Raw genomic sequence first — 13,557 nt, forward strand, 5'->3', positions numbered from 1 at the left:
AAGCATGGTCGGGCTATAGCTACAGATTTTTCATGGGTTCTTGAACTACTCTCTTAGAAGAAGCGTAAAACCTGTATTGTGTGTTCTTGTAATGAAGAAAGACCTCTGTTATTTTACACCCAATTGTTCACTTTAACTGACCATTCTAATCTCTTCCAAAGGGCGAGCATATAGGTTGCTATGGAAAATTAGTATCTCTGCTCAGTAATTTCTTTTTCAGTAGAAAGGCTTTACTGTTGACTCTGAAAGATTTTCAGCTTTGTTTTATTTATAACACTGCGTGTAACAATTTATTCAAGAAAATAACACTTGCACAATTGCATGAATGGGTCATGTATTTACATTATAAATATCTTAAAATTACTTTGTTTCTTTGAATCAGAGTGATCATACTGGAGATTCAACTCATTCTCATAGATGGACATCTTTAGAGTTGGTTAAAGGAACTTACACCACAGATGATTCTCCCAGTGACATAGCTGAAATAAGGCTTGACAAAGTTGTGCCGCTGAAGGTAAATAAAGGAACTTATTTAAATAATACTTTAAATAAAATTACTTCTTTGGATAACAAAAATCAGAAGGTTCAACATAAATTGGGGTTTTTTTGTGTGCACATTTGCAAATTAATCTTGACATCTTTGATTTATAAATTCTCATTTTCCCCCGTAACTGAAAAGTTCAAATCTTGGCATCAGAAATAAATCTTAATTTTTATAATAGCCTAAAATAGATTGTAATTATTTAGTAATTTAGAATATTCTTGAATGTGCCACTTTTTATGTGTGCAGTTTGGTAGCTGATTTTCTTGGGTACCTGATCACTCTTCAAGTAATTAGAAGCAATATTTTACTTAAGTTATGGTCCATAGTTTGGGAACACAGAACAGCTTTGACGTGTAAAATGCTGGATCTTTTTTCAGTTAATTTCATTGGTAAAGTGCTTCGAAGGACTCTTACATTAATACTGGAGAGTCTGAAAATAATAGCTTTCGTAATATCATGAAGCCTAACTTACACACTTGGTTTATCCTGCATCATATTTTTGGCTCTCCTTTTTAAGGAAAATGTGAAATACGCAGTTCGTTTGAGGAATTATGGAAGCCGGACTGCCAATGGAGATGGAGGAATGACCACAGTTCAGTGTCCGGATGGTGTAACGTTTACATTTAGTACATGTAGTCTGAGCAGTAATGGCACAAACCAAACACGAGGACAAATTCCACAGATTCTTTATTACAGGTTTGTGTGTTGTCATGATCCATGTCTAAGAAAAGTGAATAAAACCATCATAGTGCTATTATACCGCATGTATTTTTGAGAAGTAACAGAAATATACATCTGGAGTGTGTTTGAGGAAAGAACTTCTTTAACAGCAATACTGTGTTCTTCCAGTGTAGTTTCAGACTTAAGTGATTTAGTGAAGACATTTTTCAGGACACCAGTTGTACCTGGTGTTGTGCCTCTTCCAGTCTTCTTTTAGATTCTCTTTTTTTTTTTTTTTTTTTTTTTTGATTTGCCAAATAATTTGATGGTTGACCCCTCTTACAAGGTCCACTGTCTACTACTTTAAAGCTGTAACGTGGGAGTCTGGTAAGATGCACTATTTCAATCTCTGTTTTTTCTATAACCTAAGAGTTTTTTGAGAGAATACTCACTGGAATGTTTATCTCTGATTTCATTCAATTCCTTCCTTTGTTGCTAGAAAGGATTGCATCATGTAGTGAAGTAAGGTCTGTTTATATAGGAACTGTCTCCTCTCTTACTGTAGAATTCAAAGGCATAAAAAGAGAAATCACAACTGAAAAGTCTAACTGTCCTGCAGGGAAGCTTTATTTTAGCCTTTCAGAATGATGGTAGTAATTCACTTAAGGTATTGCTTTTGCAGAAAGCATTGCTCTTATTTTTGAGGTGCTTACCCTGATATGCATGAAGACATGATTTTCAAAATATGGCAGCACCTGAATATATGAATTACTACCATTATCTGTACAGCAAAAAAATGTCATGTCTTTTACTCAGTTCTCAATTTTTGTGGTAAAAGGCTGATCAATAGTAGATCCAAGGAGTAAAAGCAACAAGGAGTAGTAATTTACTTTGGTATTTTAATTATGCGCAAGATATACCTACCTAATAAAAGATGAAGAGGATAAAATAAGTAATGCTACAACAAATGATGTATTTTGGACCAACAATCACAAGAATATGTTGCTCTTAAGAAAATTTTAAAGGAGGTGAAATAAGAAGAAATAAAGTTGCCAGCAAAATTAACTATATTTGAAGATAAAGGATACTCTTTTAAAGCATGAGATTGGTTGTACTCAAACATCCAGCTTGTCAGTAATAACAGTAATTGCTTATCAAAGAACGGAATTACAGTGGTGCATATCATGATACTTTCATTGATTTAGTCTTCTGGAATCTTAGATGCCTATATTTAGGGAATTCTCCAGCATTTGGAGGAATTCTATTGTGAAGGATCATAATTATGAAGTATCATAATTATATAATGTGAGAATGAGGAAGACAAAGAAAAAAATTATTCCCACTCCTAGAATTTTTGCTTTTATATAATCAGAAGAGAGAATAAAGGAGAAACAACCATTTTCTTTGATTTCAGAAAAGGACATAAAACAGTAAATGGAAGTTCAATGCATTCTAACTTAATAAGCTAACATATGGCAAAAAACCCCACACCAGAGTGCTGTCTTTAGAGGAGAACAGTCTCAAGTCTTTTGTTTCAACTGTGATAAAATTCTAAGAAGCTTTTGAAGGACTGTAATGGCACAACTAAGAACTGTTACAGAATAAATTGAATTAAATTTTGTTTGGAAAATTTGCAGGCTGCTGCCTGTAATCACAATGTCTTTTGAAGTTTACTTGGTCAACAGAAACGTAAATGTTATCTGATGGATGACTATAGTTATGGACTTGGTCACTTTGAGGATTCCCAATTTGATATACAATGACTTGAGGTTTTGATTTGTCTACAGCGAAGGAACTGTAGGTTCAGTCAAATATTATAGAACAGAGCATGTATGATTCGCACTTGATTTTTCTTGAAGGATGCTCAAATACAAATAGAATTGTTCCTTAAAGGCCATACTACAAGAAGTGTGTTAACACACTTCTGATTAGGGCAAAATGCTTTGGAAGGATTTGTTGGAACTGTACCCAGTTGGAATTGCACCCACTGTCAGCCACTAATAAACACAAATTTAAAAGGCTTGAGGCTGACAGCAAAACTACAATTCTAGGACACATTGACCAATTAAAAAAAAAAAAAAAAGTCTTATTGTAAGAGTGGTTAATTTAAGTCATAGAGAAACATAAGTATCCTTATTGTGCACTGAACTGCTCCAAGTAGTTTTTGAGCATTCTGAGGTGCCAGTCCTGGAATCTTAATGTTCTGGAATGACATTATGAAAGATCAAATCTTTCTGGGCAAACATAAGGAATCCAAAAGAGAATGGGAAATTTTGCTTTACATGTTGACTAAGTGATTTTTGTTGTCAATGCCACAGCTGAATCACTATCATATTGAGGGCTTGAATTAGTTTATAATTATCATTCAGATGCTATGAAAAAGCAAATCAAACCAGATCTTTTATATACCTCATTGAAATAGTTTTGTGCATAATGTTGTTTAGGATAACCTAATCTGACATAGAGTAGATTTCAAAGAAAAAACTATTTGCTAAGGGTAAGCCTAGGATTACATTTCAAAACCAAAATTAATCTTTAGAATAGGGATGGAGAATCTTTTTTCCCCATTACAATACTGCAGGAACGGCCATTGCAAGAGTTTTACTCGTTTTTGTGATGCATTTAGTATTATTCTATTTTTATCAAGATAATAGGTGGTTGGGCTTGGAAGAGCATACCAATTAATACATTTCTGTGGTTTGAAGGGCACCTAGTTCAAAGAAACATTTCACTAACATGCTTTTCATATTTTTCTGCCAAAAAAATAAAATGATTGCAAAGGCCTAACACTGAGGCTTTGTCTCCAAAATATCCAAAATATGTTTCTTTGATTGTTTCCATTATTGTTTTATCGTAAATTAATTGTTTTACTTATTCTGTGCCAAAAATCAGTCAGTCATGTTTTTTTAATATATTTTTTTATTTTGTGAACTAACTTTAACTTAATCCACCATCCAGGAGTGAGTATGATGGAGATCTGCAATCACAGCTTTTGAGCAAAGCTAATGAAGAAGATAAAAATTGTAGCAGGGCTCTTTCTGTCGTGAGCGCTGTTGTACGAGCAGCCAAAGACCTGTTGCACAGGGCTCTTGCTGTAGATGGTAAGACTTTTGAAAATTGACTTTCAAAACTTACTTTTCAAAACTTCTTTCTTTGATACAAGAGATAATTAGTAGAATATCAGTGATACAGAAATTGTGGTATTTCTCTTTTACTTTCCAAAGAATATTTTTCTAATCTGTCATTACTGTAGGTATCTAACTGTGAGTAACTTTCTAAGTCATTGAGTTGCACTTGAGATATCATAGGCAGATACCTTGTATAAATTTGCTCATCAGTTTAGCAAGTATCATATTAAAGCTGGTAAGAGTCTTTATTTCTGAACGATATGCTATGATGAGTCAGTTCCAAATTTTATTGCAAGTTTTGCACAGTAGTGGTAATCAGGAAGACTGGTGAATGTAATGCATTTTTGTAAGCACTTAAACATCCATTTTTGAGAAATGTAGACCTAAGCTTTAAAATGGAATGGTTTTAAGCTACCATCTTCAGCCATTCTTGTCCAAATGTCCAGAATACACTATAGCGCTATAAAAATTGATTTGGAGGGCTGGGAGGAGCTTGTTGTGCTAGCTTTTATATGATAGAAAATATGAACACAGTTTCACAAAATGGCAAAGAGTGCAATAAAATTAGGCTCTAAGAGGAAGAAATTTTTTATCAGAGAACTGTACATAACAGTATGTTTATCTCAGGTGAACTTCGCAGCTTTAGAATTTGACAATGCCTAGATAATGAAAATAATTTGAAGCAAAAGCTAGTTTAGAAACTAGAAGTTTAACTTGTAAGAGGCAAACCGGAAAAATAAAATGGTACATTTATTAATAATGCCTGTGTTGTAATTATCTTTGTTTAGCTGAAGACATTCCAGAACTACTCAGCTCTTCCAGTCTGTTTTCAATGCTGCTTCCCCTCATAATAGCCTACATAGGACCAGTGGCGGCAGCTATTCCCAAGGTATGCTCCTCAATAGAAATTACTGAAGAACTTTAAGAATGTTATACAAGGAAAAAGCTTACTCTAAAAATCTTAATTTTGTATGATTTAAGAATTAGTGGTTTATATTTGACCATGTGACTCATTATGAATTTTCCAAGAGTCAAGAATTCTGAAAACATGTCATGTTTTAAAAATTACTCTTTTTTAACTAAAATTGAAGACTTTGTGAAAAAAGATATATATCTTAAGGCAGATGGAAAGATGACAGGCTTTAACAGTAGGAAAAGACAAAAAGTTAGAAGGATCTGCATTTATGACTCATTGATGAATATTGGTTGGATTAAATGTTATTTATATTATATAAATCCTATTTTTATAAAAAAATATCCAAAACCACGGTAGCTGCTCATTAAGATTATTTCAATCAAATTTAGAGATGGGAAGAATTCAGCTATAAATAAAAATATCCTTACTTGTCAGTGGCAGAGGATTCTTCTGTATGCCTGGTCTGGAACACTCTTGAAATCTATTATTAGATTTCTAAATGTCATTAATCCATAGCTAGTAGGCACTATTGCCTTTTATTGCTTTTTCATGAACTGTAAACTCTCTTCTAACCTCTCTTTAAAGAGGGAAGAAAGAGGACTGGCCACTTAAAATCTACCAGATTAATTTCATTAAAAATAGTTACAAATTCTAGTTACCTTGTCACTGTGAGGAACTGGAATTTAGAACCAGTAGTCTTGCATTAGAAGTGTTCCTCTCCTTTGAAAATGTCATAAATATTACAGAGAACAACACAATACTTAATACTGCATGCAGTAAAATATGTTGAATATTTGAAAAAAACCCCAACAATACTAATGTTGTTATAAACCAAAATACAACTGGACTATGACTTGAATAGGGTATTTGCTTTCTCTCAACTCATGCTTATTGTTTGTTAATGTTATGGCTTTTCAGTATTAAAGAAGGTGTTTTAGTGAAGGTATCTTGCAGTTGCCTACAGATACATTTTATTTCTGTTTTGGCAAGTCTCCAAGAGGAGTATTTGAGATTAATGTAGTGGTGCCTTTTCTGTCAGGATTGCGTAGATGCAGAATTGGAAGATGATTGAACAAATTGTGGTAGTGATATTCTGAGAAAATCCAAAACAGCCATTGCAGAGAAATGTAAGTTTGTGAGTATTGTTTTCACCCAGTCATAAGTAATACTTTATTGCCTGTGGTGTTATGTTACAGGTTGCTGTTGAGGTCTTTGGCCTGGTACAACAGTTACTTCCTTCTGTGGCAGTTCTGAATCAAAAATACGCCCCTCCAGCTTTTAACCCAAATCAGTCTACAGACAGCACTACTGGAAACCAACCAGAGCAAGGGCTTTCAGCTTGTACTACCTCCAATCACTATGCTGTTGTAGAAAGTGAGCATCCCTATAAACCTGCCTGTGTTACTCACTATAAGGTAAGCACCGTTTCTAAGCGTGCATGCATTTTCTTAAAAGCTTTTGACACATGAGTTTTGTTTCATCAACATTACTATCTGAAAAATTGTTGCCATTGGTGATAATTCATACTATCTAAAATAAGAGACAGTTTATTATATTATTACTGTACTGCTTTCTGGAGAAACCTCTGTTTGTCCAGTATGTATAGTAGAAACTAGTGTAGTTTTAATCCCCTAATGCAGGTATCTACTGTAAGTGCCTAAATTTGCTCAGTCTTAGATTTTTCTATTGTCATGCACAGTTTCTTTGCTCTAACTGTACAGATTGTAAATGTTGGAAGTCTTTATGTGTATATGATCTAACCATATCTCAGGTTTTCTTACCTAATGCTAAAACAATGCTTTGTAAAAACAGCTAATGTCAATTCTAGTCAAATTAATATGCATTATAGTGTAGGGATCCCTATGCTGGCTATTGCTGGTCTGCCAATTTAAATTCTTCATTAATTACATTCACTTGGACCATGATTTGACATTGCAAAAGTCTCTGAAGTCCTCTTAACTGTATTAAGTCAGTAAGATTAATTCCGTCTTATATGGATGTCTATTGCAATAAAACCAGATTTTCCTCAACATCAATAAAGAGTAGGGTTTTTTTTCTAGTTGAGTAAAGGTCTGAGGCATAAATTCCATGTTTCAGTTCTTGAAATAGTGAGTTCTGCAGTCTCATTGATTCCATGACAGTAAATCGAGAGGTAGCAAACCTGGAATCCTGTAAGAGCTGGAGGAGGTCATTAATTACTATTCCACTATTCCACTTGCTTGCTCTGTGAGGCAGCAAGACATCCACTGCGGAAAATGTTGTTATCATATGATCTTCCTGATGCAATGATGCTTACTATTGTTCTAAAAATTTATGGAGCTCATCTGAAACCTTGGGCTTAGTTATTACTGCTTCCGAATTTCTGTAGCTGTATGCTATCATACTGCAGGCCATATTCACAGGTGTGATTCAGCTGCTGCGTACTTCTCTAGGATTGCACAAAACTGTGTGTGTGTGTGTTTGAAGTTTGCATTTAAAAAGGTATTTGAGAGTTAAATATTTGTAGTAGTCTGTGGTTCTTTTGTTTAATGATCCTCTGCAGAGCTCTTAAAAACAATCACAAATGGTATCATAAGCGCAAATACTTAATCTGAACATAAGTTATGGTACATGATTTTAATTCAATAAGGTGTAAAGCATTTCAGGTATATCTGAATTTCAAAGAACAAATTAGGTTAATGTTAATCTAAAGCATATCAAAACAACTGCATAGGATTACATAATTGAATCACTTTCATAGCCTAAAGAGTTAAAACTGAATGGAAATGAAGAAACAAATGTAAAAAAAACCCCAACAAGCCCCCAAACTTGCATATAATTAGGTTATTGTTTTGTTTTAGGTGACTTTTCCTGAATGTGTCAGGTGGATAACAATAGAGTTTGACACTCAGTGTGGCACGGCTCAATCAGAGGATGTTCTTCGTTTACTAATTCCTGTCAGAATTGCACAGAATCTGGGATTTGGACCAAAGCATGCTTCTGTTCATGAAAACCTTAATTCATGGATAGAACTGAAAAAATTCTCTGGATCTTCAGGATGGCCTACCATGGTATTAGTATTGCCAGGTAATAAATAGATACTGCAACAATTTCTCATAATGTGAATTATTAAAATAACTAAAGAAAGTTTGATTTTTTCAGCTTTGTTTTCTAAGATAATTTTGCAGAAAAAAGTATCTTCAAGCTGACAAGCGTTCATTATGAGCCACTGGTTGTACATCACTTGATTATGTTTATATAAAGTTTCTTGTTTGAAGTGTTGATTTGCATGTTATTTGTGGTTTTACTTTACAAGTTATATGTAAAGCCTGAGTTTCATATATGCTCATGTAGAAGAAATATACAAAAAGAGGAGAAAGAGTAAATTATTTATTTATTCACTTTATGTATCCTTTTACTTCCTAAAAGGAAATGAAGCACTTTTTTCTCTGGAGACTGCATCAGACTACGTGAAAGATGAAAAGGCTTGTTTTTACGGTTTCAAATGTTTTGCAATTGGATATGAATTTAGTCCAGGATCTGATGAGGTAAGGAAAAAGTGAAAAGGTTACTTGCTGCACAAATTAATTCTCTCCTATAAGGCCAATTATTTTGGTAAAAATATTTGTATTTCCACTTCTGATGAAGTAACATTAGCAAAATATTTTAAAATTAATTTTGTATAAGTTTTTAACATTTTTTGTTACAGACATTACTTGTTTGGAATTCTTTAATCTGAATATTATTGGAATGGCTTTTTTTTTTTAATAACTGTGACAGTCTGCAAATACAAAACAGGATTTTTATCTAGTATGTCAATGGGATATGTAATTTCCTAAAATTCTGACCTAGTCTTCCATCAGAAATCCAAAGGATTGGGGCTTTCAGATACACAATGATAAGTATTTTACTGTCACTGCCACTTACGGGATGACAGACTTGCATTATTTTTCACTCATACCAGTGTTCACTTGTAGCAGAATTCTCCAGCTCCCTGGCTGTGCTCATTTAGGCTACCTGAGATTTTGCACAGTGGTCACCTCATCTTGCCTTTAAGGACATGAGTCATTTCCACCACTGTTTCTTTGTTGCAAAGGGAGGATAAAATTTCTTCATGTCCTTAGGCTAGTGCTTTATTTTGGCTTATTTTAAGAGATTACTAAAAATACTTAATATGCTTTATAGTAATTCCAGAAAAATAGCCCTTCCATTATCTTGGAGTCTTTGGGCCTGTGACCTCACATGAACTTCAGAAGATCTGCATCTTGCTTAAATCTTCTGTGACATAGAGTACCTCATCTTATTCCTGGATTCTGCTCAAGCTAAATCATGTCTTTATGTTTTCAAAATGTGAGATTCTTTGGAATTTCATAACATATCAGATAAGAAAACATACCATAAAACTATTAGCTATGATGGTCTCATTGGCTTGCAGTAAATCAGACTTATAATTCCTATAGATAATCTAACTAGTCTGTGTTTGAGAAGTAATACTAATAATTTTTGCTTAAGCAGAAATAAAGATGCAGATTCATATACATCATTAACTTTTTAAAAGCATTTACAAACAAATTTGCTGGCATGTTTTTAACACTCAGTGCTAAAACATGCTAGCCAATATGTTACTTATATAATCTAAGGAAAAGTTGCAAGTAATTGCTTTCAAACATACCTTCTTATAGCCCAAACACTCTAATTTAACATTCTATAAATAGAAAAGGAAATTTTACAGTGTTTAAGCTACCTTGCGTCTCAGGCCTAAGCCTCCGTAAGTAACTTAATTGGACACACAAAGCCAGTTTCTTGTTCTTTTGGGAACACTGTGATGACAATTTTCCGAAGTGTCACCACTGATAGAAAAAGAAGCATATGTTTTGATGACCGCTGTGTTTTGTCTAGCTTAAAGGAACAAAGTATTAGTAATTCAACTCAGTGGGATTAATTCTTGCACATCTGATTCTCTCTCCTTCCAAAGGACAAGCTTCTGGCACAGTTACCTAACTATATTGTATCGTATGACATTCATTGTTAGGGAAGTCTCTGCAAAAACTGAAAGATGTCGTTGAGCGTGAGCAAGTGCATCAAGGAGTCAGGTGTAGTTAAACTATTAAAGTTTGTTTAAACCTAGGATTTTTGCAAAAATTGTAGATTTATGCTTTGCTGAATGAAACAGAAGGCTTTTTGTTGGTCATTATTAAATTACAAAATATATGTAAGAACTGCCTTCTACATAAACGGTATTCAGACAGCAAGGAACTGTCAGGTGGGTTGATCCACATTTCACATCTTTACTTCCTTGCTATTTCAGAACCTGCTGGTTTGTGTCCTAAAGATGCAGTTTATCAAGGGTTTAGTTTAAAATGCATTTTTGGAGATTTTTCAGTCTGCTTGGGAGTCTGAGAATACAAGGCAAGTCTAGGGTTACTGATTTTGAAAACTTTCAAAAGAAGGATTTTTTTGCCTATCCTATATATTGCCAGTTTCTGTAAGTCTGCCTAGAAGATCTGTCAGACAGAGGTTTCCCATCTCCCTCACTGGTTTTTGGTGTTGAGTTTTTTTTCCCTCCATGAGAGGCATCTGTCAGAGGTATACTGAACCACCCACAGATTTCTTTAAAATTTAAAATTGCTGTTAGTGTAAACACGTTTGTGTGACCAAAGTTAAAGAGGTTGTGCTTGCATGTAGCTGGGACAAGTTGAAGGGAAAATATCAAATAAATTTAAGTAGCTACAACCTCCCCAGCCATTCCTCACTCCTTGCACCCAGCCTCCTTCCTTCCATGTAACACTGTGCATGGTCTGTTCTTTATTTTTCCTTGCAAATATAGCTGAAAGATGCTGATGGAGACACTTTCATGTGTTTTCAGTGACAAGTCTGGGGGCAGAGGGGAGTCATCCTATTTCTCGTAAGAGCAGCATCAATGGGAAGAAGTAACTTTCAGGGTCAATAGGAGGGAGAAACTGTCAAGGGTGTCTCCTAGGATTTATAATGGAGAAAAGGAAATTACGGAATCTTTTTGCCATCCTTGCCTTTCCAACTAGAGAATGGGAAGAGGGACAAAAAAGTTATGAACAGTACTACCTTTGAACAAGATGGTAATGTGAGCTTGTGTGGTATGTATATACGTACAGCTTAGAAGAGGCATTGCTTTGCAATCTGAATAGGTATCAGTAGGTTTTTTTGTTTTAGGAAGTTCCCTTTCTCTTTAACATTACAGACAAAAGACAATTATCATCTTTATACGTTCTTGCTAGGTTACCAGAAGCGTAGTACCCATTTATTCATAGCCTTGCCTAGTTGAAATTGTTCTAAAAATTTGGTACTGTGGCCCATGTCACAGCTAAACATGAAAGTCTAGGTGTGTTGTAGGAAGAATATCACTGAGAAAAGTCAAACTGGAACACACAATATTTCTTAGGATAAAGCAATATCAGGAAAATGCATTCATTGTCCTATTTTCTGAAATAATTTTTGTTTTGAAATTTGTTTCAATTTGAAGGGTATTATTCAGCTGGAGAAAGAATTGGCCAATTTAGGAGGATCATGTGCAGCAGCTTTGATGAAGAAAGATCTAGCGCTTCCTATTGGTAAGCCCTACTCAAAGAACATACTTTGTTACTTCATCATTGTTTTGGGTTTTCTGAATGAATACTACCTCTAAGTCTTAATGTTGCTTTTAGTTAGAGATGATCATACAAAATTGATTCTTAAAACTGAATTAATCAAACAAGTTAATAAAGTGGTGTTTTCTGCTTACACTGTTCCCTTCATATGTGTATGGGGAGGAGGGAATCCTGGTCATTTAAATCTGAACCAACTCACCCCATCCACAGGTAGTGTATCAGTGTACGAGTTATGTCCTACGGTTTCCTCGTGGTACTTCACAAATGTGCAGGTATCTTATTTGTATTTCTCTTTCACTGATTTTTCTCCCTGCACTCCACACCTTACTGAATGAAAAATACCTGCTGCATTAAATTTCAAAATTTAAAAGTACTTGTTTAAAATTGAAAGTGACCATTGTATCTGTAGACCTTACAGTCTAAAATATTTGTGCTGTAGGTTTTTTTTTACTATTACAAAAAAACCCACATACATTTACAACAGATACAGCACATAAGTTTGCAATTAAAAATGCAAGGAAAAATACAAGTTTATGAAAATTAATGGTACAGAGATTGAATTACAACTTTCTAGTGATTAAGTCATGTTCTGTGTAATAGCATTTCTCTTAATTAGCACTAGTGTATAGGAAAAAAAGGCTCATGATCTATAATAGGATATCTTTTTGATCATTTTAATTTAGGAGCACAAATGAGAGCTCAAATACTTTTAATGAGACTAGAAGTGTGTATTAATGAGCAGGAGGGCATTGATCAGAGTGCAATTATAACCACAAAACCTAATTTGAATTTTTTTAACCCAGTATTTTGCTTGTGTATTTGAATGTGCAAATTTCTTACTGTATGTTGTAAATAGGCACCTCAATTGCACTGATAGATCTGTATTTCTCTCTCAAAAGTACAGGCAATTCTATAGTTTAAATAGTTCCCTCTCCTCTTATCCTTCAGACAGCCACATTAACTCATTAGTTTTGTTGACTTCCCTAGCACCCATTTTGCATAGGAGAACCCAATACCTGTTCTCCTATGAAAAAAAAAAAAAAAAAAATTGATATTCTTCTAACTTAATTTCCCAGGTTTTGAAATACTTCATACTTCTCTCTAAAGAGTTTATTTGTTTTGTTCTAATTTTGAATGTCTAAAACAAGAAGAGGAAGTAGGTAGTACATAGATTGGCTTTATATGCTTTCAGGTAGAAGGAATTTTTAATTAAACATGCAGTTAAGTTACCTATGCAGTCTCAGCCACCTATATAAGTGGTTGTGTCCTATCTGCAAGAGAGGAGGGATAGGTGCATTGCTTGTAAAGAGTTTCCTGATTACTGACGGAATTACCATTGATTCATCTGACCTGTTTATCAAACACCAACTCAAGGACTTCAGCCAAGTCCGTTAGTGTTGCTGATAATATTACAAAGCTAATGACAGACATCACACCTGTGTGTTGTTTCTCTACAAGACCGCTGAACCCTGTGAATAAACAAAACTGGTGAATTATAGGTGCAGTGGCAGTGTTTGCAGATGTAAACTGCTGTGCAGCCTTTTTTAAGATAATTTTCAGTTGTCTGTAATTTTGCTTTATGTGTTTTGCTTGGTGTCTCAGAAAAACACTGTAGCAGGAAAAGAGGTAAAATGTGGTTTTCTAGAGCAACATTTACATGAATGTCAGACTACTCTTCCTTTTTCTGCATTCTAAATTATGTATCTT

At 34.3% G+C, this 13,557-nt stretch overlaps 1 protein-coding gene across 21 annotated transcripts in view; it reads left to right on the forward strand.

The window, feature by feature from the left end:
- The window catches only part of MYCBP2 (MYC binding protein 2), a 204,093-nt gene that overhangs the window by 104,525 nt on the left and 86,011 nt on the right, over positions 1-13,557 (forward strand). For all 21 annotated transcript variants that reach the window (XM_075741636.1, XM_075741638.1, XM_075741639.1 and 18 more), the window contains 8 exons: positions 383-514; positions 1,062-1,240; positions 4,163-4,305; positions 5,121-5,221; positions 6,445-6,663; positions 8,089-8,314; positions 8,657-8,775; positions 11,727-11,814. In XM_075741636.1, the coding sequence (XP_075597751.1) occupies positions 383-514; positions 1,062-1,240; positions 4,163-4,305; positions 5,121-5,221; positions 6,445-6,663; positions 8,089-8,314; positions 8,657-8,775; positions 11,727-11,814 (1,207 nt within the window). The remainder of the gene's footprint in view (positions 1-382; positions 515-1,061; positions 1,241-4,162; positions 4,306-5,120; positions 5,222-6,444; positions 6,664-8,088; positions 8,315-8,656; positions 8,776-11,726; positions 11,815-13,557) is intronic.

This window comes from Balearica regulorum, chromosome 1, assembly GCF_011004875.1.
Source record: "Balearica regulorum gibbericeps isolate bBalReg1 chromosome 1, bBalReg1.pri, whole genome shotgun sequence".
Classification (NCBI taxonomy): domain Eukaryota; kingdom Metazoa; phylum Chordata; class Aves; order Gruiformes; family Gruidae; genus Balearica; species Balearica regulorum.